The sequence below is a fragment of the Anolis sagrei genome, chromosome 2, assembly GCF_037176765.1.
Source record: "Anolis sagrei isolate rAnoSag1 chromosome 2, rAnoSag1.mat, whole genome shotgun sequence".
In the NCBI taxonomy this organism is placed as follows: domain Eukaryota; kingdom Metazoa; phylum Chordata; class Lepidosauria; order Squamata; family Dactyloidae; genus Anolis; species Anolis sagrei.
Genome location: NC_090022.1, coordinates 140,167,566 through 140,195,008, shown reverse-complemented (window position 1 = coordinate 140,195,008; position 27,443 = coordinate 140,167,566). Strand labels below are relative to the sequence as shown.

General features: G+C 42.1%; 1 protein-coding gene across 3 annotated transcripts in view; it reads right to left on the bottom strand.

The window, feature by feature from the left end:
• Positions 1–13,660: 13,660 nt before the first annotated feature.
• ASIC1 (acid sensing ion channel subunit 1) overlaps positions 13,661–27,443 on the bottom strand; it is a 233,527-nt gene continuing 219,744 nt past the window's right edge. For all 3 annotated transcript variants that reach the window (XM_060764041.2, XM_060764039.2, XM_060764042.2), the window contains 8 exons: positions 26,048–26,175; positions 24,333–24,483; positions 21,215–21,271; positions 19,686–19,839; positions 18,993–19,084; positions 18,243–18,322; positions 18,027–18,131; positions 13,661–17,272 (listed from right to left, as the gene is read on the bottom strand). In XM_060764041.2, coding sequence (XP_060620024.2) covers positions 17,168–17,272; positions 18,027–18,131; positions 18,243–18,322; positions 18,993–19,084; positions 19,686–19,839; positions 21,215–21,271; positions 24,333–24,483; positions 26,048–26,175 — 872 coding nt within the window. In that variant the 3' untranslated portion in view covers positions 13,661–17,167. The remainder of the gene's footprint in view (positions 17,273–18,026; positions 18,132–18,242; positions 18,323–18,992; positions 19,085–19,685; positions 19,840–21,214; positions 21,272–24,332; positions 24,484–26,047; positions 26,176–27,443) is intronic.

The following is a 27,443-nucleotide window of genomic DNA, read 5'->3' as shown; positions in this document are numbered from 1 at the left end:
GCGGAGGGGAGGCGGATGTCGGCTCAGGAGATGGAGCGCCGCTGCACCATGGAGACGCCGCCCGCGGGCGGGTAGAGCGCCGCCGGCTGGGGAGAGAGAGAGGCGCAGAGGAGCGCCCCGCGGGACTCCCCCTGCTGGACGGCGGCCTGCCATTGCAGCCTGCGTCAGGAGCGCCCTTCTCTGTTCGTATGGGGAAAGGCCATTCCATGCTAATCAAGTGGCCAATTGCAACATTCACACTTGCCTCAAACAAGCCAAAAGTTGTCGAAGGCTTTCATGGCCAGAATCACTGAGTTGTTGTAGGTTTTTTCGGGCTGTATAGCCATGGTCTAGAGGCATTCTCTCCTGACGTTTCGCCTGCATCTATGGCAAGCATCCTCAGAGGTAGTGAAACCTCACTACCTCTGAGGATGCTTGCCGTAGATGCAGGCGAAACGTCAGGAGAGAATGCCTCTAGACCAGGGGTCCTCAAACTAAGGCCTGGGGGCCGGATACGGCCCTCCAAGGTCATTTATCCGGCCCTCACTCAGGATCAAACTAAGTGTGAAACGACTTGAAACCACACAACGACAACAACAACAACAACAATCCTATCTCATCAGCCAATAAGTTTATATTTGTTCAAATTGTTCTTCATTTTAATTACAGTATTGTTTTAAGTGGGTTTTTTTGCACTACAAATAAGATACATGCAGTGTGCATAGGAATTCATTCATGTTTTTTTTTTTTCCAAATTATAATCCGGCCCTCCAACAGTTTGAGGGACTGTGACCTGGCCCTCTGTTTAAAAAGTTTGAGGACCCCTGCTATAGACCATGGCCATACAACCCGAAAAAACCTACAACAACCCAAGACGAGTTCTTTCTCCCACTCGGAATGTTCCACAGATATATAAACCCCACTTGCCTAGATTCCAACACATGCCACAACTTCTGAAGATGCCAGCCATAGATGCAGACGAAACATCAGGAGAGAATGCTTCTGGAACATGGCCATACAGCCCAGAAAACTCACAGAAACCCAGGCCATTTATTGTTGTCAGCCAAAAAAGCTACTGGGCCTTGCTAAACTATAAGCTAGGTCATTCTGCAAAATATTGCCATTACCATTAAAGTGGAACAATAGCCATTTAAGAGTGGAGTGTGATAAGGCCCTTATTACTTTGGAACTGTATTATATAAGTGCAGACTCGTGTATTTTGAACTGTACTAGGCTGCATTAATATGAGCCTACACTGGCCATATGTAATGTAATAATAATAGTAATAATAATTGTATTTCCTATCTGCCTTCCCACAGCCTTCCCACAGCACAGTTAACAATTATAAAAATTCTACAAACATATTAAAATTAATTTCCATAAAAGATACAAATCAAAGCATTTCTGTAAAATACACATTAATCACACAAGATATGATATGAGTTAAATAAACCATGCGTGAAGACTAGTTTTAAACTGCATTATATGGCCTTGACTGAAAAGGACGCCCTGTTGACGTGGATGGGTCTGGTCTAAGGAGCACATTATAAGGCTTGATTCAGAGAGGATTAGGTAGCCCAATCCTAATGTAATTTCCCTTTTTGTTGTGTACTTTCAAGTTATTTCTGACTTACGTTAACCTGAATGTTAACTTATTTTAGCTGGTCTCTAGAGTCACTCAAACCACGACTCCAAGCTTTTAACTTAATTTATTTATTTTTTGTGTGTTTACTTGAAATTGAGAGCAATTTAAAACGGTCATGGATGAGACCCTGCCATGGATACTGGAACCTGAAGGCACAGATACCGGCTCTGTTAAGCAGCAGCTGGTACCAGTCGACAACCATTTCACGAGTCCGAGCGCCTGGTGAGCTAAATTGGAGATGGAGCCACCAAAGTATTTTATTCAATCAGCTGGTTGAGATCTCAACCCGCAGTATCCCACCAAAGTAAGCTGAGATACAGACATAGTAAAAGTAAGCATTTTATACAGTACAGATTCAAAATTCCCACTGCCCGCAACTGGACCCAGATTGGCTGTGATTGGCCAAACTCCGATGATGTCAGAGGAGTCTCTCTGCAGAGGTGTGACTGCGGTGTTCACTGGTCATGGGAGAACTTTCCTTGCCTCGGATATAGATGTAGTGCTCTCCAATGGCTGAAGAGGGGCTGAACGGAAACTTTACACAACAGCAACATAGTAACAAGTTGGAAAAATCGAATGGGATTAAGGTATCGCTGAGTATTTTATTGTTTTGCAAATGGTCCTGTGAATTTCTGACTTTGTGGGGTGATGACTCCGCACCAATGTCCTTTGTTGTCCAACAAAAAAATATTGCTTTGGGTGATTGGATCATTGATTCGTGCCTGGGAAAACAGAAGTGACATGTAGGAAAACAAGACAGCGAACTTCTCCCCATTGAGAACATGTCATGTCTATGTGGAGTCCCCGGTGGCACAGTGGGTTAAACCCTTGTGCCGGCAGGACTGAAGACCGACAGGTTGCAGGTTCGAATCTGGGGAGAGCGCGGATGAGCTATCAGCTCCAGTTCCTTATGCGAGGACATGAGAGAAGCCTCCCACAAGGATGGTCAAACATCAAAAACATCTGGGCATCCCCTGGGCAACGTCCTTGCAGATGGCCAATTCTCTCACACCAGAAGCAACTTGCAGTTTTTCAAGTCGCTCCTCACACAAGATCTGTCTCTCTCTCTCTCGTGGTAAATGTCTATAGAAGTCCAAGTGGCTACATAGTTTACAGATGGCCCTGCTCCAATATCTCTTGTTCCATGTAGCCTGGGTACCGTTCACAATTGCTGGGTGATTACATCCAAGGTTATCAAGTTGTAGCTCAGGGAGTGGCTTGGAGGTGTCCCTGAGCGAAGACGTGCTGGCTTGAAAGGTCACCATGGTGGCTGGTTCTCCAAGTTTTATATAATACAAAGCATAAAGAAATTAAACATATACACACAAAGGGGAATCCCAAGGACTGTGGGGGACCTGACCCACAGAGACCCACTATCCAGGGGACATAGGGACACATGCACGAGGGGCTACATGAGGTTAACAAAGGGAGTCAATCTCCCTGGGCATCCATTGGGGAAAACAGGTGAAATAATAGGAAGGAAAAGATAAACATATACATGAGGGTTCTGTGAAGGCAAAGGTATCTAGACATTAGACAAGCTGACCCCCCCCCCCAGGGAAACATATGCAAATGAACCCATGGGTGAAGAGGGAGATCATCTGAATCTCCGTATCCACAGGGGGTTGGGTTGACATAGGTGATGGGATAGGGGATTCAGTGCAAGGAAGGGGATTATGAGGTAGGTTAATTGAGAGAGGAAAGTTATATAGATCTGCGGATAAGTGAATGTCTACAATACCAGTAAAATGCAAAAAGAGGCAAAATAGGGCTTGGGAGCCTGCTGGGGCTCCCAGAGTGGTTAGGAGGTGGCAATGGTTGTTTATGAGGGGCTATTTGGAGGATGAGGCTATGAATGGGCCCTGTCCTGGGGCTCTGGGGGGTCTGGGCCATGTGGCCCGGGCCATTGTTGGCACAGCTGAAGAATGCAGAAGTGATGCTTTAAAAAAAGTTTAAACCTTAATGGGATTAGGAGGTATTCTCTGGGCGCTGGTATATGCTGCTGGATTTCTCCAGACCTTCGGATTTTTGCATAATTCATTCTGATAAAAATAAAAGCCATGTTAACCTGCGGAACACTCTGCCATGCCACCAAGTTCATATAATTTGGTGGTTGATTGGAGGGAGGGGGGGTATTTGTGCTTGACATCATACTCATGATATGAGAAGGGAGCACCCTGCTAAGATAACTTGTTCAGTTATAGATCCATGATTGCTTGCATTCAGGCACCAGCCTTCTCATGAAGGTTGTGGTTATCCATACCACTCGCTATGGTGGCTGTGTATTGCCCCCAGGATCAGAGGGAATAGGTCTCTGCTGTATCTCTCTTTCTGGGAGGCATGAAGGGAGTGCGGCATTGTGCTCTTGTCCTGATGGGTCTCTCACCTTGGCTTAGCAGGCCAATCAAACTGATCACTGCTGGGCTACATAGGCAGGCTGCTGGGCTACATAGGCTTCCCATTGTTCTTCATTGGCCCATGCCTTTCAGCCAGAAATTTTGCCTAGAATTAGGTCAACTGGTCATTACTATGGATGGTACATTTTTTTACTGATTTGGCGTGCATCTGCACTGTAGAATGAATGTGGTTTGACACCACTTTAACTGTCTTAGCTCAATGCTGTGGAGTCATGGGAGTAGTAATTTGGTAAGATACCACCCCTTTTTCACAGGGAAAGCTAAAAACCATATAAAACTACATCTCCCAAGCAGGGGCGGCTCAACCCATTATGCAAAGTAAGCATTTGCAGTATAGTTGATTTTGCCCAGGGGCGCTCTTGAGGCGCTCTTGGGGGAAAATCTTGACATATGCGGGTTGTAGTTACTGGGATGTATAGTTCACCTACAATCAAAGAGCATTCTGAACTCCATCAATGATGGAATTGCACCAAATATGGCACACAGAACTCCCACGACGAACAGAAAATATATATCAGTGATTGGTTGGGGGGGGGGGGGGGCAAAATACTGTTTGCTTACTATTGAAAATTACTTAGGGCTGCCTCTGCTCCCAAGATTCCATTATGTTGAGCCCGGGCAGTTAAATTGGTTTCAAGCTGCAATCATTCTACGGGTTCTTTTGTATGTAGGTAGGTAGGATCTATGACTCATGATCTGCATCAACCTTTTAATTGTAACATCATCTCATCAGAATAATTTAGGACAAAACAAAGTTACTGTTTGGATCCAAGTAAATGCACACTTAAAAGGAAAGCATCTATAGAACAGAAAGTAGGTTTTTCAGTGTTCCCTCTCTCCAGCAATCATTGGTAGTGGTAATTCTTTCTTTGAGGGCTAGAGATCTCTTATAGAAATTTGCAGCAGCTCCCACCTCGTTGTAATTTCTAAGATTCTTTGTGGAAGCCTAAATAAGTTGCTGTTGTGTATCTTTTTTCCCAACTTTTCTTTGCAAGATTGTTCAGAGGCCTTTGCCTTCCTCTGATGCTGAGAGTGTGTGATCTGAGATGTTGTCCAAGATCACCCTATAGGTTTCTATGACTGAGACGAGATTTGAATCCTGATCTCTAGAGTCATTGTCTAATGCTCAAACCCCACTACACTATGTTGGATATTTTCTAAAATGTAAGCCAATTTAGACCGTGAACACCTCCCTGGCTCTTTAATCTCAGTGTTTGTAAAGCTGTCCCCCCTCCACATTTTTAAAAAAATTATAAATACCACACAGATGAGTATGTGGGGATGATTTACAAGGGAGAGAAGGAAAGTTTTTGCCATGTGATCAGGGCAGACTTGACAGTAAGTGTGTAGATACTGTTCTTCTAAAGTACAACACTGTAATGTGAAAGGATCACACACATTCCAGAATCATTAAAAATATCAGATATGTTTTGTTTTGAGTTTTTCCCTACCTACTCTTCTGCAATTAATACATTCTAGGGTCAGAATAATTTACAGTTTTTAGATTCCATCAGACAGCATTTGTAGTCCCAAAAATTATTTGTGAAATCCTAGAAAGTTCTTGAAGACTAGAGATTGTGGAATGTAAAACTGGACTCTCTCTTCAGCCATGACTGTCAGTAAGACCCAAAGACAGTGAACATGCTAGTATGTGAGAATGTGGCAGGATCTAGAAAGAAAAAAGCTAACCTGACTTTCCCAAGTGGTTTGCTTTATCTAAAAATGAAGAAGTGACAGCAGAATGGTTTAAGTCTTGATCAGATGTGGCCACTGGATTGTATACCTTCTCTGAACGCTTTAAATTGCTGAGCACTGCCAAAAAGCTTCCCTGAAACACTGGGAATGACTTTTTCTGCTACTGCAGTAGATGGCCAGTGCAGGTATGTATTTAGTGTTTGAATCACAAGCTGATAAATAAATTCCACTTTCAAGGTCTTTTCAGTAAAGTTGGAGGATAGCAAGTGCTGCAGAGCCCTTGCTCCCTTGACACAGTTGGAGCAAGCCTTCCCAGCAGAAATGATTAGACCTTATATTCTAGCTCATTGTATACTCTTGTTAGAGAAAAAATGGGACCAGTACTGTACTTTCTGTTTTCTTTTTGGACTGCAAATTGGTACAGGGAAATTGGTACAACTGACTTGGTTCATATCTGTCTTTTTTGTGAGATTATCTTAGTTTTTAGATCATTTCCCTCCAATTCTCATTGTCAGAAGAAATTATAAAATATGCTTTCAAGATAAATACATTTAAAGAAGAAGGTACTGATTGTACAGTTCTTGCAGTCAGTGTGCCGTCAGTGTGCAATGCCTCAATGATTTAAGTGCAGAGTCTCTATTCCCATATTTTAAAAATAATCTTGCACATTGCAATAGAAAGGATGTCCTACTCAAACTATTCACAAACTAATCATCCCACTGATAAATCCCATCCAATTTAGATCATCAATTTGGGACATGCTGAGCTGAATGCAGCTTCGTGTTGAGTCTTCTGAATTGCCAGGTGGTGGGTAATTTCCCTGTTTTCCAGCCTTGGGCAAGGAGCAAACGAGATTTTTTTCCCAAGCCCCTAATGGTTTGCCATTAATCACTGTGTCCACAGTCATCTCTAGCCTGTTCTGCTCGCTGCTTACATTATCCCTTTGTACACGCCGCCGTTGGAATTAGTCATCTTCATGAGGCATTAAGGTAAGAAGGACAATTAATTCCCAGCACCACATGTCTCGGCTAATGGAGATTCAGAGGACAAAGCAAAGTCATTAAATGATACCAGATGATGCGCAAGGTGATGGTACTCTCTGGCTGTTCTTCTGGGAATATATCTTAATGCAAACAATATATGAATATATAAAATGTGAGATGATTGATTGCACGTGTCAATGTGTAGTAGTGGCATTTGGTGGCTGCAATACCACTGGCTTCTCTGTTCGAAGAGCTGTGTTCTAATGATAGAGCCCTGTTGGATCAGACTAAAGGCCTGAATACTCTGGTATTCTGTTCAAATGACAGCCAACTCTATATCTACAGGAAGACAATAATCAGTTTTATTCAGCTCTGGCTAGAGTAGACACGGGGCAGCCCCAACTCCAGCTTGCTTTCTACATTCAGGCATGGACATTATATAGAAAAGGTACACTCATTTGAGAACATCAGGAACAGAGGTGATTAGTTGACCTTCAGAATCCACAATTCCATTGCTTTAAAGGTACATTCACTTATAGTTTATGATTGGCACAGAGTGTGTAATAAACTGTCACTGGTTGTCTTTGAAGCAGTCTGCTGACCATTTGTGTCTGCCCTCTGGAGATTGGGAAATAATGTGGGCTGGATTTGGGGACAGCGGGTAGTTAATGTTTTTACTCTCAGTGATGTGGGTCTTAGGAAATTCCCAGATGTCAGACAATGGCTGGATGTCTTGATGGGTCTCAAGATTGGGACAAAGGGTGGTGAGCGCAACTTGATGGGTTTTCAATTCAGGTCATATTTTGAGTCCTTTGCGATGCAAGGGAGCTGGCAGGATGCTACAACCTTCTACCTTCCCCATCTGCCTCAGCCTTCAGAAAAAAGGCATTTCAGGAGGCCTCACTTTTTCACCTGAACCACACCTTGCTCTTCCCTCCATGACAGGGGAGCAAGAAGGCATCATCCCAGTTGGGTCTAAAATGTGTTCCTTCATGGCCATCACTGGAAACCCTATGGAGCAGTTGAATGGGTCTCCTCATCATTGCAATTGAAGCACATCATGCCTTTAATTCTGGAGACCACAAGGAGCAGAAAGTGTTCAAGAGGGTAGAGAGAGAGAGAGAGAGAGAGAGATCCATCATGTTCCCAAAACCATCTATCTTTTTAGGAGGAGAAATCCCAAATCCATATTGAAATGGTTGACTGGGTTGGAGACATCAGCATCGAGGTCCTCCTCTTTCTCTGTGTAAGTCAGAGGGAGGATTGAAGGATATATTCAAAGTCTGATCCAAACAAGCAGCTTGTGAAGTGGGGTTATCCACCAAGAAAGCTGCCAAGGCCCTCATCTCCCCTCTCCTCAGTTCTTTAGAGATGCTCTGAGTCCACTCTTCCTCCAACACAGCCATCATAGAATCTCCTATTCTGAGAGCCTATGATGGTTCTTCTGGCCTCTCGCTCCCCACTTCCAGCGTTACTATAGGAACAGAAATAAACAATTCTACATCTTCACCATTATCCTCCAACTGCCCTCTCCTTACCGAATGTTCAAAGAGCGAGAGGTCAAGAGCTGAATGTGAGTAGAGCTTTAGGATCAGCATGGTTGGTAAGAAAGAGGGATATTTAGATGCTTCATTTATTCTCAGAGTTGACCGAGATAAAAGTTCATGTTTGAAAAAAGGATGAATTCAAAGGATGAAGGTAGGTTAGGGGAGAGAAAGCTCTTGAGAATGGATGCTCCTGTATCAGGAGCCACTTTTGACAATCAATCAATGGGTAGAATAAAGGAGTAAAGGAGGAAGATTCAGGACTTCAGCGCAAGGGGGTATCCGCAGGAAGGTCAGCAGGGCCTGGGCTGACCAAAAGGGCATTGATGGATAAGGAAGCAAAAAGTCATTTCTGATTGGTGAAGTTTGGGTGAAAAAGCACTGAGAATGGAGAATGGGAGAAAGGCAGAGCATGGCAGAAATTACTAGAAATGTTGTCTATATGCCATTCAAGGGATAATTTGCATATTGGAGGGAAGGAGGAAAGTACTGAATTGGCTTTGCAATCTGTCAAGAAGATTGGAATCCCCAAATCTATGGACTGCAGCCGCTTAAGAGTGATCCTGATGTCTCCAAAATATGTATAAAAAGGTCTGTATTTGCAAAGTCTTGGACTAAATGCTATTTGAGGATCTCTGCTTCCACCTTTCACGATTTTCCTCTCTCTCCACGACTCTCCACCTTCCACTATGTCCTTCAACCTCTACACCCTCTATCTCCCGCTATGTTCCTCATTCTCCGTAATCCTCCACCTCCTTCCATGTGCTCCACCCATCAGAATCATTTTGTCCTCAAGGAGCATTTAGAAATTTTGGGAAGCTTTGGTATTCCACACATGCCACACCTTACCCCATTCAGCAATCACATTTCCAGGAAAAAATGAGCCTCATTTTGTACCTCCAGTTCTCCATGCTCCTCATTCCCCATCCAGAGAATGATCCAACTTTATATGGGCATCTCTTCCCACCCATCCCAACCAATGCTTGACTTCCAGGAAATGAGGAACCCAACCTTCATTCTCCTATCATGGATGTGAAAGACTCCAAAGGTAAACACCTCTCTTGTTTAGAAATAAAAGATCAGGGTGGGAGATGTGGGCTGGTCTGGAGGAATTGTCTTTGCAACCTAGAATTACAATTTCTGCAGCTGGTAACTGGTGTAAAGGGAAGAAAACTTTGTCCTCCAGATCCCAAAAGATAGCTGAAGATATCTGGTACCTGGTAAGTCTCTGAGAATCAAGCTAATGGATATTACTGAGTTAAGTATTCACAAAAAAAGGAGGTGATGTAGAAATTGAGCCTTTGAAGCTGAATGATTGAAAAGGCCAGTGGCCATCTAAAACATCAAATTATACCTCCTGGAGTATTTACCAGCAAGGATAAGAATGGTCCAAGGGAAGCATGGGGTTGGGAGCTACAAAAACCTCTGGAGAAAGGTGTGTTCTTTGCCCATGGTTTAGATGCTGCTTTTACCCTCAGATGAATTTTCACTCATAGGTATGGGAAGGGTAACTGAGCTGAACTGGTCCTCAATGTCTCTCTTTCTGCACCAACCGTTGCCTCTCCTGGAAACCTCCCCTTGGGCTTTTGACAGGGAGAAGCAGAAGGCCTGAAGAGAGGAGAGCAAGAATCCAGCTCGAAGTCTAGCCAGGAAAAGAAAAACCATGTCCAACTCCAACAAGGAGAGACATCTGAGGAGGTCCATGTAACAGAAATGGGCAAGGGAAGAAGGGGGAAGAAAAGCCCACATCTTCCAACCCTGCCCACCGAACCCCCAGGACTAATGTGGTGTAGCAGATGCTGGAGTCCATTGAGGTCTTCCATCCTCTGGGGAAGAAGTTCCCATCCCTCCTGGCCCTTCACAGAGGAGCAGCAGCACATTCGGGAATGGAGGAAGCACCAGGTGCAGAAAGTCAGGGAAGAGGCGGCCTGCTGGATCACACTAGGCAGGGTCTGCTTCTTTGAACAAGGGTGCAACATGGAGCTCTTCAGTTACGACAGCTACCTTGATGGACTCAAAGATGTATATATTAGTCACGGGGATGCTCTTAGTTATCCGACTGTGACCTAATCTGAATTTTAATATTATTATTTCGTATATTTCTATCCTGCCCTTCTCCCCACAAGGGGGACTCAGAGCGGCCTCACATAAGCATCAGAAGATGCTAGCAACATAAATACCATAAAAATACAATTAACAATAAAATCATTTTAAAACTTTATACAACATCATCAGTAAATTTGATTGTATTTCATGTATTATATTGTATTTTAATGGTAATATGTGTTAATGTTATTGAAATTTAAGAGGCAAGATCTGTAGCTTGCCAATTGTTATATGTAGTAATTTTCTCTTGTTTTATACTGTTGTATTTCCCCCTTGTTTTATATTGTTGTACGTGTGTGTGTGTGTGTGTGTAAATAAATAAATAAATAAATAAAAGAATGGTATATGGTCTAGGCATTAATAAACATCCAATAGCTTTGTTTTGATTAAGGACATATGAGTTTATTGATTGTTTATCCTGAATCTTCCTCTCATTCCACTATGATTTTTAAAGCACATTTCCATATTTATTTGTGTTTGTCAAATATAGAGTTTTTTATTTAATATTTGTTGTTTTGATTGTTGTTTTTAAGGTTGCTTTTCTTTGGCATTGCAGTAAGTGCGTACAGAACAGTTCCGGATGCCTTGGTGTAATAAGTTTTTTGCAGAATAGCTGGAAAAGATGGCACCCAAATTGCTGGGCAGCCTTTGTTCCCGTTGCAGGGGAAGAGAGACCTGGGAGAACATGGTGGCACCCAGAGAAGTAGTACAGCTGCCACGAGCTACCTCCTCCAAGGCATGCTAGGAGCTGATTGGCTGCTCTGGCAAATTGGCCGGAGCATATAAAGGCATCCTTTCTTTGATACCTAAACACAGCATAACCCTCATGCCTTGTAGCCACTGATAGCATTATCATCCATATATTTAACTGTGCAAATTGCTGGCTGTCACTACATATTATGGAAGAATTCTGTGGGAAGAATTACTGTTTTGGTGTAGGTATTTTGAGATAATGATTAGCTACTTTTATCCTGAAATGTTATGCTTGTGCTAGCATTGATTCTTCACTGATGTGTGAGAGTAGCCTTTAGCTCTGTTTGAAAAATGTGTTACAAGCTATAATGTTGCCTCTAATATATTACATTTGGAGTAATGATTCCATTTGCACAAAACAAGTGAAGGCTGGTAATATTACTTTATAACAAGAAATAATCTGCCCACAAATATGGAAAACAAAACAAGTACGCTCAGAATGGAAATGACTAGTATAGACCCCAGTCCTAAGAAAGGAAACACCAGGAGTGACTACTGAACAATTTCACTGAGCTTTCATACAAGTGATATGATGCTCAAGACTTTACAAGAAAGGTTTTAAGCATAAGTGGAGCAAGAAATGCTATAGATGTCCAAACTGAGTTTAGAAAAAAAGAGGCACTAGGGATCATATTGCAAATATACAATGGATAGCGGCATGCACTTTCAGAAGGAAATTAATCTGTGCGTTATATATTACAGAAAAGTCTCTGACTGACTGGATTATGAGACATTACGATTTGCTTTAAAAGAAATGGGAGTGCCACAACATCTTATTCTTCTGATGCATAACCTCTGTCTTTTTATGCATCTTTTCATCAGTGAAGAAAACAAGGACTTCATCCCAATTGTGCCAGTTGTTACTGTAGAAGAGGCAGAAAAGTTTTGGTTTTTTTTTAATGAAATGCACTTATAAACCAAGGTAAACAATTCTCTCTTTCTTTCCCAACCACCACTGTCCCTCCACTTTTAACATTCATATTATGGTTATGTGAAGTACAGGCGCCAATTTAGTCATCATATAACCTTCCAAACACCAGCATTTTATGTTCACTTTTTCATGTATGAGAATAACTTGTAAGTATATCCAAAATGCTTTCCTTTTACTTAACACATCTCTGTAGGTAGGGGAGAAAGTACAAGGACTACTGAGGCAAAGATCAGAGTTTTCTCATAGCCAACAGCATCTCAGTTTCAAAATTGTTTTTACACACAATATATGGAACGCACCAAGCTTAAGTGAAAATAAAACAGAAAAAATCATAAGGTGTAGTTTCCCCTGCTTTCCCCTGTTTTATATTGTTTAAGTTTTGCATTCTTCTTAGCTGTGTATTCATTCTCACCCTTCTCTTCTGGATTAGATTGCTATTCACATTTTACACATGAAAAACTCATAGCTAATAGATACTTCCATGGCCGAGCATGTACTGAAAAACAGTCCCTTTACTTGTAAAGAGCTAGGCTTTCAATATGTATAATGTATAATGTGTATATTCCAATTCCAGTGCAATTACAGAAAGGCTATTTGGCAACACCCACGTTTTTAGTCTGTGGTGCTGTATGGTCACTGTATGCTTCCCAGTGCTGACGATAACAGTGTATACAATGCAAGGGTTTTCCCTCTTGCATGCCTGTTGGTTCCAGGTGGCAGTCTCCTTTAGTTGCCAACATTATATGTGTAAATCTGTTCTTCTCCCATAAAACCAATCTCACTGGAAAACATATGTGTGGGCATGAACACTTTTAAATGCATGCACAAATAAAGTTTCATTCATACCACAGTGCCTCTCTCTAGTCAATGCAGAGGCAGGCTTAAGAGGAAAGAAAAATCAGGTATCAGTTAGCATCATGGGGTATACAACTATTGGGAATATCAGGGGTTGCATGTCTCATGGTACTGGTATGCTCACTTTGAGCACATGGTGAGGAATCCAATGGTGTGAGAGCAGGACTAGACCAAGACGTTTTGCTATTTGGGGCCTCCTACCTGGTCCACAGGACACCCAGAGTGCAGCTTTTCTACACTGCAGAATCAAAACAATTTGCTGCCACTTTATTTGCCATAGCTCAGTGCCATAGAATCCTGGGAGTTGTTCTTTTCCAAGGTCTTCATCCCTTGTTGCCAAAGAGTGCTAGTGCCTCACCAAAATTCATCTCCCAGGATTACATAACATTGATCCATGGCAGTTAAAGAGGTGTCAAATGGCATTAATTCTACAGCGAAGATGCCCCCCTACCCAAACTATCAAGCTTAAGGGAGCTCACCTTGCCTCATGGCAAGCTCTAAGAACATCTTGTTTTCTCATGTTCACCTTCTAGATTCAGGCTGCCCTTTTCAATGTACTCCAACCTCCGCCCCCCAATCTTTGTAGCTGGCATTGCTAATACATCTAAATCTGCACTGTGAATGGTTGCTGCCAGCAATGGAAGGCATTTCTCTGTTACTATGATACTTTCACATTAAAACAACATAACAGATCACACAAATCAGATTTTGTGACCCTTTTCTGCAATAAAGCGAAGGAGGAAAAGGCCGAGTCTCCATGGTTGAGATCATCCTTTATATCATTGTTAAGAGGAGCAAGTTTTGATATACAATGCATTTGTCATCTTCTTGTGCTTCCTATGAAAATGTGTACATAGTACAGATACCAGAGAGAATTCAACACTTTATACACTTGAAGGCATTCAGAGATTGGTAGTTGGAAAAAAAATTATAATGGCACAATATCAAGGCTTTTGAGTCTACTAGATGGTTATATACATTGACATGGTGCATATAGAGATGTGGGTATGTATATATCTATATATATATGTACATATATATAATAATATATATCATATATTTTATATATAAGAAATACAAAATGAGCATGAAATAGTAAAAATGGACAAACAAATGGGGGGAAGGTCAAGTTTGAGCCCTATCTTCAAAAGCTTTCAAGCAGAAAAATAAAGACAATAGAAAGAAATGAAAGAAAAATGAGGGGATGAGGACCTTCAAAGTCAAGAACCTCCTAGAAAGGTCCTTGGAAAACAAATTCTGGCCATGGCAGAACTGCAACATCTTTGGGAAATTAGGGCCTGGTTATATTCAGGAGGTTAAACACAAACTATAAAAAAAAATCCAGACCAATAAGGATCAAAATAAAATAAAGCTCTTTAAAATGGCAAGATTTTATTTAAAAAGCTCTTAAAGATAAGGAGAACTTTGGCCTTGGATGCTGCGCATGCAGCATGTCGAACATAATGTTGGGAGAAGAGGCTGAACTGGGACAGAGAATGGGGCAGGCACTAGATGCTCGATGGCCCAGGCTGGAAGGGAACCCAATCTCTTCAAATAGTTGGCTTTAGGGAAGACCCATCTGGCAACTTGCCCACGGGCATTAACACCTCATCAGGCTGATGGGTCTAAGGGACAGTTTCAAGGCCTGGGGTGAAGGACACCCCCTGGGACTACTTCTTCAGCCCTTAATTGATTCTTGGGGGATGCGTATAGCTTGCTTTTTCCTCCCAATACTCATAGACTCCTAAGGCATAGAAAGAGCACTTGGCCCACATCCTCTGCCATTTGGCAGGTCTGAAAATAAACTAGTCCACCACAGATCCACCAAGATCATCCAGACTCGACTATAATTCTTTCATTCCCTCAGATGGACCACATTATAATTTGAGTCAGTCTACTGATTTAATCTGCTGAGAGCGTGAACCAACTCCATCTGAGCTATCAAAATAGTAACAAGACAGCACATCATTTTCTATGTTGTTGTAGGTTTTTCGGGCTGTATGGCCATGTTCTAGAAGCATTCTCTCCTGATGTTGCGCCTGCATCTGTGGCAAGCATCCTCAGAGGTTGTGAGGTTTTAATTCTCTGTTACATCGTTCTCTGTTACTAACAACCATGAAAGTTGGTCTGAAGTGGATCTGGTCCTGGCCACTAAAGCTCCCCTTGATCCCCATCCTTACCCAGCTGTAGACATATGTCATATTCTGAGGGACACAACATATCTATCACCTCTCAGAAAACAGCAAGATCAATTCATGTTCATTTAATTAAAAGAAATCTGAGCAAACCTTCTCCCATGAAGGAGGTGGGGTTACTCCTTTGATCTGATTGTGTGGCTAATCTCTGTATAATCTCAGTGATTCAAATACTGCTTATTCAGGAGTGAGAGTGAGTAGGTGAAGTCAGCCACTTTTGTAGAGAGTTCACTTCCTTGATGTTATCATAGCTCTCACCATCAACCCATCTTCTTTGTCTCGCCCAGGCTGGAGCTATGGATCGTAGACTTAAGCCGGGGTGGAAACAAGTGCTATAAAACAAAACTCAGAACACTCTGCCTTAACTTTGCCTTAACTCAACCCTCAACCTGACTTGTGAAAGTCCCATTCCAAAGGAAGCTCTCTGTTGTGAATTAACATTTAATGCAATGATTGGCTCCAAAGCAAATTTGAGGTTGTAACATGGGTGTTGCAAAACAGGACTTTTGGATTTCCTCAGAGTGAAACCAGAAGGCCTGTCTTTCAAAAATTTGCAAGACAGACACTTCCCTGAGCTGTTCTTTATTTTGGTGTCTGGTGGCAATGCGTAATAGCAGAATGTTTCACATTGTTGGCTTGAGCTTGGCCTGGAGACCCTCTGTCATTTCCCCCTGACACTTGGTAGTTTATGGTCATCAAAAAACTCAGATGAAGGGAAGGACAGGTTCTTGGCTGCCTATATGAATGAGAGGATAACACGTTTTCTGTATTACTATAAAGCAGAACTGCCTGTGACACTTTCCTATAGGATCCCACTGTTCTTTTAAGAGCCATGTCCTGAGGCCAGCTGGCAGAAACTGATACGGAATGATGTCCCTATGCATTTGCACATCTGGAGGAATAAAGGTGTCTTGTTTCTGCCTGCAGAAGTGAACTAAAGGTTGCCATGCCACTGTGAAGAGGAAACGCAAGCTGAAATGTAGAGCAGGCTACTTTGTTCTCCTCTCAGTTAATGCAGAACCTAGAAGCCAGGCTTCTTTGAACAAAATCTGGTGGTGTGTCCCACTGAGGATTCAGAAAAATGGCAGACTTCTCTAGAAACCATAATACTTGATAATGTTGACCATAACTTCTAAGAACATGCACAACGGGTAGGGGGTGGGGGAGTCCAAAGAGCGTTATAATGCTGATATGTTAAATTTGGGAACAGCTCACCCACCAGTCATTTGTCAGCCTTTCTCATGATAGGGGACAGGATGTTTAAAGGGATGGTGTGGATGAGACAGACAAGACTCACACTCAGAGTAGAGTCCAGACTGAACCAAATGAGAAACTGCTAGTTGGATGAGACAAGCAGATGATAACCTGCCCTACTTAAACCACCCTTATAATTCAGTCACATTCTTGCTACAGGGGAAACCTTAGCATGGCCTCCCACAGAAGACAGGAAGGGGTCGCCAGACGGTGGGTGGATGGGGCAAAGGGACGGAGAGGGCAAGGGAATATGCAGCACCTCCTTTGGACAGGTTGAGTCAATTCCATACAATGGAACAACATGGTGAGCATCCTGGCTAGTCCTCCTGTAGGTACTTCTTGGCATCAAGATTAAAAGAGAGAGGCCTTTGCACACAATGGCCATCCCCACACAAGGCTTGCTATGGGCATGGAGCAGGATGGAGACAGAAGGAGGGACAAATTGACAGTCAAGATTTCTGTGTGTGTGTGGAGATTGAAGAAGGCAATGCCCTCACGCCCACTTGACATTTGAGACGGTTCTCCTGGCAGCTTTTCTGTTGAGTTGCGAGTCCAAGGGCATCAGTGGGACAGGGGCAGAAGCCTGGAGTGGGCCTGGCAGCCCAGACTGCCATTTCTGTCCATGTGCGTATCACTGTCTCGGCCTGGGGTGGCGGGGGTTGAGGAGGGGCTGGATTCAGCTGCCTCTCCTGGGAGTCTGAGATAGGAGCCCTGGTAAGTCAGTTGGCAGGTTCGTGGGCTGGGCTGGGCCAGGGCTGCTCAGCATGGGCCCTTCCCTTTGGTAGTGTTAGTTGTACATCCAGTTGTCAATTAGCAGGTAAAGTCCTCGAAGGTCCCCCGGGCCGGGTGGTGAGGTAGGATGTTGGCTGCGTACGTCATGCCTGCTGGGTGGCCTCTGATGTTCTCGCATGGATTCTAGGAAGGAGCAGAAAGAAGATAAGCACAGACAGGTAGAGACTATGGAAGTAGTATGGTAAATATGTCTGAAGCGGGGATAGCAAGGATGGAGTTATGATCCCAGGATTTGAGGGCTTCAGAAAAGAGGCTATCAGTAGCCCTCACAGGCAGTTCTGGCAAGTTGGGTGGCTCGTGAGCTGAAGAAACAGCTGATATTTTAGGTCAGAGCTTTTCAAACATTTTATGCTGGTGACACACATTTAGATATGTATCATTTTGCAACACAATAATTCAGATTCACTAGCTGACCAGAGGCTATACCAACTACTTATAAGAAATATGGGCACATGTAAATGGAAAGAATGCAATGTACAGAGACACAAAATGTCTTGTGGAAACCTTTCATTGATATATTTAAATATATATATGATTTATTGCTGATTTCACATAGACTCAGAGGTTTCTTGTTACATTCATGTGACACACCTATGCACTGCAGGTGACACACTAACATGTCACAACACACAATTTGGAAAGCTCTGCTTTAGAGGCTTCACTCTAGTTTTCAATGGGGATGAATCTCAAAGATGTACATTAAACTAAAAGACCTTGGGATTTTTCAGGATAAACTGAGATTGTGAATGTGGTATGAATGTGACAGTGTTTGTGAATAAAGCTAATAATCTTTAACATTATTGCAAATGTTAAAGACGCTGGCAGGTGGTGCCCTGTGAAAGGCAATGCATTATGTTATGGATCTGAAGACACTCACATGGCGCTTCACGTCATCCAGGCTCAGGGTTACACCTTTGTCACTGTTGTTTCCATTGTGTTTTTTCTGGCACTTGCCGCGGCGACAGAGGCGGAACTTTATCACCTAAAGATAGGACAAGAGGCAGTGTTGGAAGTGTGGTAATTTTATTTTTCTCTGGGCAATCTTCGGATCTGTGACTCTTTGCCCTCTGAACTCATAGGAATCAAAACTCACCTCATAAGCATAGTCAAATAGCTCAAGCACAGTTAATATACTGGCTCCAATGAACAGCCCCATCTGTCCCCCAATGTCACCTGCAGACAAGAAGATAGGAAACCAATAATAATTAGATATGAAGATATGGCATTTCTTCTGGTGCATACAGTAATTTCTTCCAGAATTTCAATATTTAGGTATTTTCGGCATTATAGTATATGATATAGTATACACCAAACTCTATAGGGAAAAGGAAACATGGTCAAATGGGATATGATGATATCAGAAAAAGTTTCCAGCTATCAGATATTTTGCTTTCTTGCACCATCCAGTGTTTCCTCAATGTTTATTGAAAAAGGTCAGTGTTTGGGATAAAAATATCCTTGACTCTCTAGCTCTGTCATCCTTTCCTAAATTTCAGGTGCTGTTAGATTACAGCCCCATAGTCACTGACCACTCTGGATGGGGAGGATGAGAACTGTAGTCCAAAACAACACGAGGAGCTAAATGTCTGTCATGCCAAAAGTGTGCCCACCAGGACCTTTGGTTGCACAGATCCATAAATATGTCTTTCATAAAAAACCTATTAGCTCCAATCATTGATCAGACATTTTTTAAAAAAATCCAATCTGGCATTCATGTTTGAACATGGAGGAATGTGTTTTTTTGGTAAAATGGCCAAATCGGAACTTGGCTGAAAGTGCCACCATCCCATGGAAAGTTGGTGGCATGTAGGATCCCATGTAGGGGGGAAACCAATGATCTCACCCAGAAGTCCAGCCACTTCGTACGCTTTCTTCTGCTCAATGGTCTCATAGTTCAGAGCTTCAAAGAAAATGTCCAACACCAGGATGTTCTCCCTGCATAAGAGGAAGAGAGGAGGGAAGAAGGACTAGAAACTGGGTCTAAAACAAACACTGACTAGTGAATCACTGCCCATAACGAATCCCATGGATTCCTATCCCTCTGCACCAGGACCATCCTGGACATTTCCTTGCTTGGGGAAATCTAGCTACTACCAATCTAGGGCAGTGAAAACTCTGTGCCTGGCACTAATATGGTGAGAGAAGTTGCTACATTACAACAAAGCATATGTACCCTCTTGCAGGGTGGTTAGAGGAGGGGCGAACATCAGTTCCAGGACAGAAATGACAAGAGCTAAAGGCGTGGGCATCTGCTCTGTGAGACAAACCATAGAACTCCAGCTGGAAGGCTCTCCCTAGCTTGGGCATTTTCACACTCTGGAGTATGAACCTGGCTGGTCAGAAGGTGTTCCCAGAACGATAAGCCTGGGATTTCATCTGAGCAACAACATCCTACAGGTCATCTCTGACAGTAGCTTTTGTGAACATGGAATAATTTCTGTTTGGGAGCTGATGACAACAGTGTGATGCAGAAAAGGAATGTGAAGAAGCAGAGATGGGTAAGTGGACTGAGGCAAAGAAAGGCAGAAAGGCTCACCCAATGTATTGTTCACTCTTGTTATATTTCTTGGCCAGATATTTGGCGGATGCCTTGCTGGGGATCTTGACCATGGAGAGCTCCTTGCCATAGCGGGTGACGTTGCAAGGCATCTCACATACGCAGTATTCACTGTCCCTCTCCACCAAAAAGTCTGCAAGTAGGGGAAGGCAAGGCAATAGTCACAATAAAATCAGTTTAAAACCAGATTTAATTTACATTTTTATTTGGTTGCCTACATAAGAGAGGTAAAAGCTCAGTTGCTTGGACACAATTCTTCCTTCTGAAAGTTTAACATATGAGGTCACCCATCCACCAACCAGGAGCCAGATCCAGTTAGGTTTCAATATATGGAGTGTTCAGTGCTTTAGTCCTCAAAGCCTTCCTGGGACAATGGACTGGGAACTGTATGTTCAAACACAACAAAGGCACAACCTTTCCCTTTCCCCCTCCAATACACAAAGTTCCCATTTCATCTCAGTGTATGGTTCACTGTATTAGTAGTAGAAAGTGGAGTAATTAGTTGTTTTTGGACTACAGCTTCCAGATTCCTTAAGTCAGCATGGACTGGTCATTCCTAGAAGATGTAGTCCAAAAGATAATAATAATAATAATAATAATAATAATAATAATAATAATAATAATATACTGCTCTATCTCCCTGAGGGGACTCAGGGTGGTTTCCAACACATATGGCAAGCATTCAATGCCAACCAAGAAACATATCAACAAATTACATCAAAAAGAGATACATAAAAAGTATAAAACAGCCTTATTGTAAACTTAATGCCAAATAAGAATATACCAAAAAAGCAAACTCTCCCAAGCTTTGGACAGTGGGCATGTAAATTGTGTTGGGAAAGATGGGGTGGCAAGATGGTTGTCCTCAGACACTCTCTTCCCCTGGTAAAATCATGGCAGTGCAAGGGTGGGAGGTGGGCAGGGATTCAGCATGGTAGGAGTAACATCTGGTTAGCCACTTGGAAGAGGTTTCATAGAAGGCCTCTGAAGAATGCAAGCAAGCCCTGTGCTGCCCATGTTTGGCTCACAACATGAGGTGCCCCTACACCAAAGCCAGAGCTGGGCATCTGTGGCAGGCCCGGGACCCCATGAGAGCCACAAAGATGGTGAAATATGCCAAAATTCAAAAACTAATAACAAAAACCCAGAAGTATGCATGGAAGTAACTATCACCACAATAAATGAAAGTTGCATCTGTCTAGCTTTCTCACTCTAACAACAATTCCCAGAATCCCTTGGCCAACTTAGCTACTGTGAAAAACATTCTTATTGCTTATGTACATATATGACAGCTTTTGGTGCATTTGAAAAGGCCTGTCTTATTTGCAAGTTGAACTTTATATTAATCCAGGGTAATAATTCTGAGGTTTGGAGGCAGCATTTGTATGATGACCAAATACTGGTCCAAACAAGACTTTTTTTGTGAACATTGTGAATGTCTTGGACAAAGAGTGCTGCTCTAGCTGAAAGAGAGACCAAACCCAGGAAAGAAACCCATTGATGCTCACCAAGGGCTGGATCCGCACACTCCTTGTACTGTTCAGGGGTGCAATAGGGAGCGTCACCTGCACAAAAATATAAGTTTAAAGAAATTATCATGTCATAGGGCTATTATGATGATATTCTCACTCGAAGTCATTCTGGCAGTCTTCATCAAAAAGCACTGATGGGAAGATACAGTAAGTAAGATTCTGGATTATGTGTAGATAGATTCCTCCACGTGGACTGCATTTTCTGGCCCACAAAGAAAGCTGACAGTAGTGACCTTGGTATTGTGGACCATCACAAAAGATTACCCTCGCAGACCTCAAGATACATGTTGATGCCATTGGATCAAAGGCCTGATGCCAAGCATGACATCCATAGAGCTGTTGTAACACACCACCAGTTGTAAAAGCATAATAGGACACTGGTAGCAGGATGCAGACGCTACTAGCCTTAGAGAACATCTACACAGTAGATACAATGCAGTTTAACACTATTTTAACTGTCATGGCTCATTGCTATGGAATCATAGTTTGTTGGGGAACCAGCCCGCTAGATCCAAACAACTTTCTTGAAAACATAGGCTTTTTTGCTTCGTTTCCTACTTTTCTTCAACCTTTGTTTCCATTGTATCTCTAGATCTGTTTGAATTCATAGAACCCTTGCAAGACAGAGATGAAAGAAAGCAAAAATCAAAGCACTTGTTACATAAGCGAAGCTGAATCCCAAGCTCTTGCTCTTATCTTTGCTTGCCCTTTCTTAGCTGTCATTCACTCTGACTCCATATTGTTCTATGGTAGCCTAGATACCAATTGGAAATTTCAGTCCACCTTTTGGGGAAAAAACAATTCCCCCTCCTCTTTGTACATCTGTGCTATTATTCTGTCTGGCTCTTCAGGAGCCGTGGCTGACTAGATTAATTAATTCACTGTTTCATTTTAATTATGCTAATTACATCCCTTGAAATGCCCCCCCCCCCTTTTTTTTGCTTAATAGGAAAGATTGAGTACAGACCAAGGTGGAGTAGTTAAGAGAGCCTTGGGGTCTGTTAATTCATGAAATAGAAATGAAGTGTGGGAGTGGCTGTAATTATGAAACACTATAATTAGAGAAAAGCAGAAAGAAGGGGTACTTTTAATGAACATTTTCAGCTGCAATGAAAAACACCCCCGCCCACTTTTTGATGATGTTTGGTAATTGCCTTGAAAAATAATAAAGATGTTCATCTGTTCTGGAAGCACTTCCTTCACTTTGAATGTGATTTACAGTAGTTGGCCCAGATTCTGCATGCAGTCAGGTCTGATTAGTTGTGACATGATCTAGTTCACTATGATTCCTGGGGTTTGGGGCCATTCATAGGACTGATTCAGGAGGCATTGTCCTCACTCAGTATCTCTCAGCTTTGTCATGTGACTCAGTGATGTCAACATATCACCCAAATAAATTATCTGGTAAGGTTTGTTGGGTTAACTACATCAGTACTCCTCAAAGTGATGATCCATTGATTTTCTGGTCCTCGCCTGTTGCCAGTCTCAGTAAAATTTCCAGAACAGAAAAAAACCTCCCAAACTTAGCTAATAATAATACAGAAGAGTCTTGCTTATCCAACCTTTGCTCATCCAACGTTCTGTATTATTCAATGCAGTCTGCCTCCTGCCTGGATCCACAGCTGTTTCAATACATTGCGATGTATTGCTGCTAAATATGTAAATACAGTAATTACTACATTATGTTACCATGTATTGAACCGCTTTTTTATCTATTTGTTGTAAAACATGATGTTTTGGTGCGAAATTAGCTAAATCATAATGTAATTTGACATTTCATAGGCTTTTCCTTAATCCCTCCCTATAATCCAACATTTTCGCTTACTCGGTGTTCTGCCGGCCCGCTTATGTTGGATAAGCAAGACTCTATTGCAACAACAACAACAACAACAACAACAACAACAACAACACTTTATTTATACCCCGCCACCATCTCTCATAGGGACTTGGGGCGGCTTACAAAATAGGACATACAGATGCCATACACAAAATACATAATACATAAAATAAAATGCATCAACATGAAAACAATAATACATTACATAAACCTGGTATATAAATTGGATAAAACTACCTCTAGGCACAAATATGGTGCTGGTCTCTGGTACATATAAAAATAATACCCTCCCATACAATATTATTTAGTTTGGGAAACAGAGATTAGCTAGGATTACACCTTGTAAGGAAGTATAGAAGTCAGAAGAAGAAAATCACTCAGGATCAGCAGCAGACATATGAACAGTGGCAATCAACTGTTAAGGATGTGGTTGGAAACATATGAATATTTTCACAATCTGGGCTTTTAGGAGGATTCTCCCTCCTTTAGGCTAATTCAGGGGAAAACCCCTGAGGTAGCCTAATTCAAAAGGCTTTCTGATTGTGATCAGAAATTTTATCTGTCTGTCCATCTATCCAGCCTGTTACGTACTCTATTACTGAACCACCCCTTGGACATTTTCCTGAAAGCTCATGGGATAAAAATTGTAGGCCTACTAGAAATTCCAGACATCCAGTTGAAGCTAGTCTTTAATTGTGTTTAGAGGACAGACACTGAAATCTTCTGCTAAACCATAATTTCCACGAGTCTACTCTAAATACAACTAAATTAGGCTCCAATCCTTATGGTGCTTTCTTGTATGGGGATGCACTCATGTGTAGCTAGTTGTCTTGGCACCTTTAAGGCACTGTCAATCACTGTCAGCTCCCAGAAGACTTGGTCTTGTGCAGGAGAAGAGCTATCTATATCAGCGGAGGGCGTCTTGCGGCCCAGGAAACCAAGGGATCTTCATTCTCCAATGGTGTGACTGGCATCTTCTATAGTATCTTTTTTTTATATATAAAACCTCTTTTCTTACAGCTCTTGCCCCAGGTTTCATTCTTGCCACAAGGTAGAGTGATGTGCCTGCTCCATGCAGCAGGTTTAGGGTTTGTTGAGAAAGAGCTACACATTTATGATTATAATGTGATCTAGAAGGCAGAGAAGCATACGTGGTATCACTGAATGGTTGAATGGAGGAGTGGGAAGGGGGCATCATGGGTTGCTATGCTTCAGGCCGCAAAATATCTTGGACTAGCTCAGCTCTCTCTGACTTACCAGGCATGTGCACCATGCGACAGTTGCAGTTCTCTACCAAGTATCGAGTTTCACAGTCGATGCGACAAGCTGTAATGCTGTAGGTATCATAGAAATCCGATTCCATTGTCACTGACTTGCATTGTCCCCAGGGAGGAGGAAGGTAGAGGAGCTGCAGAAGAGAGGAGGAAGAAGGCGTGAAAAAGCAGCATCTCACTGGTCCTTCTGGAAAAGGGGAGGGGTAACACTTGGCCCATAATCCTTATCAAGGATCAGAGATATTCCCTGCTCTCTTACACAGACATCACTGCAGTCTTGGCCTACAAAAGCGTTCACAGTGTACGTAGTTAGGAGAACAGTATGGGCTAAACAATGCAAAGTATATTGGAAACCACTAAAATATGACCCAAGAGCAGAGGTGGATCCTGTGTTTTGTGGAAGAGTCAATTCAAACCTAGAACTGGAGGACACATGGCACGGTCCCCAAATGACACGCGAGCCTATAAGTGAGTGAGTTCATGTATGAATCCTCCCCTATGATCCAAAACTCTCTGTGAGCTGAAGACATCATTTGGGTTGAAAAATGGTATTAAGGTATTTAATTTTAATTTCATGATTTTCCTCCATGAATTTCATAGGATTTTTTTCGGCAAGGAAGACTCGCAGGTGGTATGTATACATAGTATACTATATATATATATATATATATATATATATATATATATATATATACACACATATACATATATATATATATATATATATATATATATATCAGAAGAGTCAGATCATCTGTTTCTTTACACATGTATTATGCACTCAAATGGGCATGTGTACACACACACATCCTGGTTCTAAGTCAAGCTCAAGCAACTCAATTTTCAAAATTATGAACATTGTTTTTCTTATTTCCTATGCTGTATTTCCCTCTGGGATGTCCATAACTGAATATCCCAGATGAAAGCATCCTTCTCTTTCTGTTTCTGTACAATCATTCAAAACATAACCATGTAGTGAAAGAATAGGTAAAACCACTTCTTTTCAAACTCCCTTCAAACTCCGATGATGAAAGAACAGTTTATTTCTGTACAATGAGATTTTTATTTAGAATGTATATATACCCACTTTGCATTAAAAACATTCTTAGAGCTGTTTCAACAACTAAAAAGGACAATAATAAATTAAAAATGTGGCAAAGTAATAGTGTATTGAAGTCACTAGGGATACCAGAATACTGTGTGACTATGATTTCATCCCATTCCCTGCACTCAGAACCAAAGACACTCATTCTGTTTCTAGATCTTTCCTGGGTAACATGTGGTCATCCCAATCCCATTGGATTGTAGCTCCCATTAGCCCCATGCACCAATGCTAAGGAATAAGAGGAAGTTTAGTTCAACAGCATCTGGAGAAGCAAAATTCACACACCATTGACATTCTACACCAGGCATGGGCAAACTTTGGTCCTCCAGGTATTTTGGACTTCAACTCCCAGAAATCCCAGACAGCTTACTGGCTGTTAGGAATTGTGGAAGTTGAAGTTCAAAACACCTGGAGGGCCAAAGTTTGCCCATGCCTGGTTTACACCATCCTTGTCCTTGTTATCAGGAGATAAGAAGATTTCACTCATAGTAATTCTCATCCTCCCCAGATCATGGGGAGGCCCACTTTATTCCACTAGTTCTGGTAAGATAGAGTGGTTTAAAAAGGTGTGCGGCAGGGTCTCCTTCTCTTACCCGTTGCTCCTGGCAGGACACAAACGTCTGGAAACCAGGTGCCACTCCAAATCCCAGCTGGTCAATGAAGGGTGGCTCATCCTGGCTGTGGATCTGCACTTTAATCCCAGCTTCAAATGAGGTCTCATCTGTGACACAGAGAGTAAAAAGAGAACTCAGGTGACTTAGATGGGTACGGCTCAAGCGCGAGCCAAGAAGCAAATTCCCATCCCTCATTCTGCTGCCCATGATCTTCTGGGAGATCCAGACACAAGTCTCAAAGGGCATCTGATTAGGGGTGTAATTCTTCACTAAGGTGCATCTGAACTGTAGAACTAATGTAGTTTGACACCACTTTAATTGCCAAGGCTGAATGATATGGACTCATGGGAGGTGCAGTGCACAAGGTCTTTTGCCTTTTCAGCCAAAGCATCATGGTGTCACATCAAACTACAGATCCCAAGATTCCATAGCACTGCGTCATGGCAGTTAAAGTGGTGTCAAACTGCATCCTAAGTGGTATATGTTGGAATTCAATCCCACACTGCCCAAGTCTGCAGTCCTCAATGAGAAACAGTTTAGTCAGCTTAGAATAGTCTGAGAGTTTCCCTTCTGCCATGTCTCCTGTATGATAGTTGGGAATGTATCTATTTCTTCTCTCCTCTCTGTTTCTGCTCTTATTCTGAATGGTTGTATAGAATTGATACTTTTCTACTGCACACTTTTAAATCTGACTTCTGTTTCTTACATCAGAGTATGCGCTGTGTGCTTTGAGATCTTTCTCTCCATGTGTGTCAAAGAGATGTAGTGATTAAATCTCTCTCTCTTGAAACCTTAGAAAAGATGTGAAAAGATGGGCTCAGATCCAGTTCTTGATTATTAAGAAATGCAGTTATTTCTTATTATTGTAAATAAACCTTTTGTGTGATTTTAAAGATTGGACTCTGCATCTTTGCCTGTCTAGGCTCTTCATTCTTTACAGCTACATCACACGACATTTCATGCTTTGCCTGCAAATGAGCCGATGCTCAATTTTTGTATCCTGTTTGTTTTTGGATGCTCTGCTATATTTAGGGTAGTTTTTCTATAACAGTATAGATGCATCATATGTTCCTCCTCAAAAGTAGCAATTTTCTTGCTGAGAGAAAGTATTTGAAAACCTAGCAGTTTCTGAAGGCTATTTGCAAACTGGAAATTACTGTGAAAAACTGTGGTTGTTTGGCACAGAAAACATCATGTTGTATGCACAGAAAGCAGCATTTCTGTACAGGAAAGAACATACAGAAATGTGAACTCCTGTTTCCTGGGCAGAAAAAGCTTCTCATCAGAGTTTGTGTTCAAATCGTATTTTTGAATATTCCTTCCATCCATTGTCCTGACAGAGCTTTTTATTTTAGAAATGAATGGCCAGCAACCC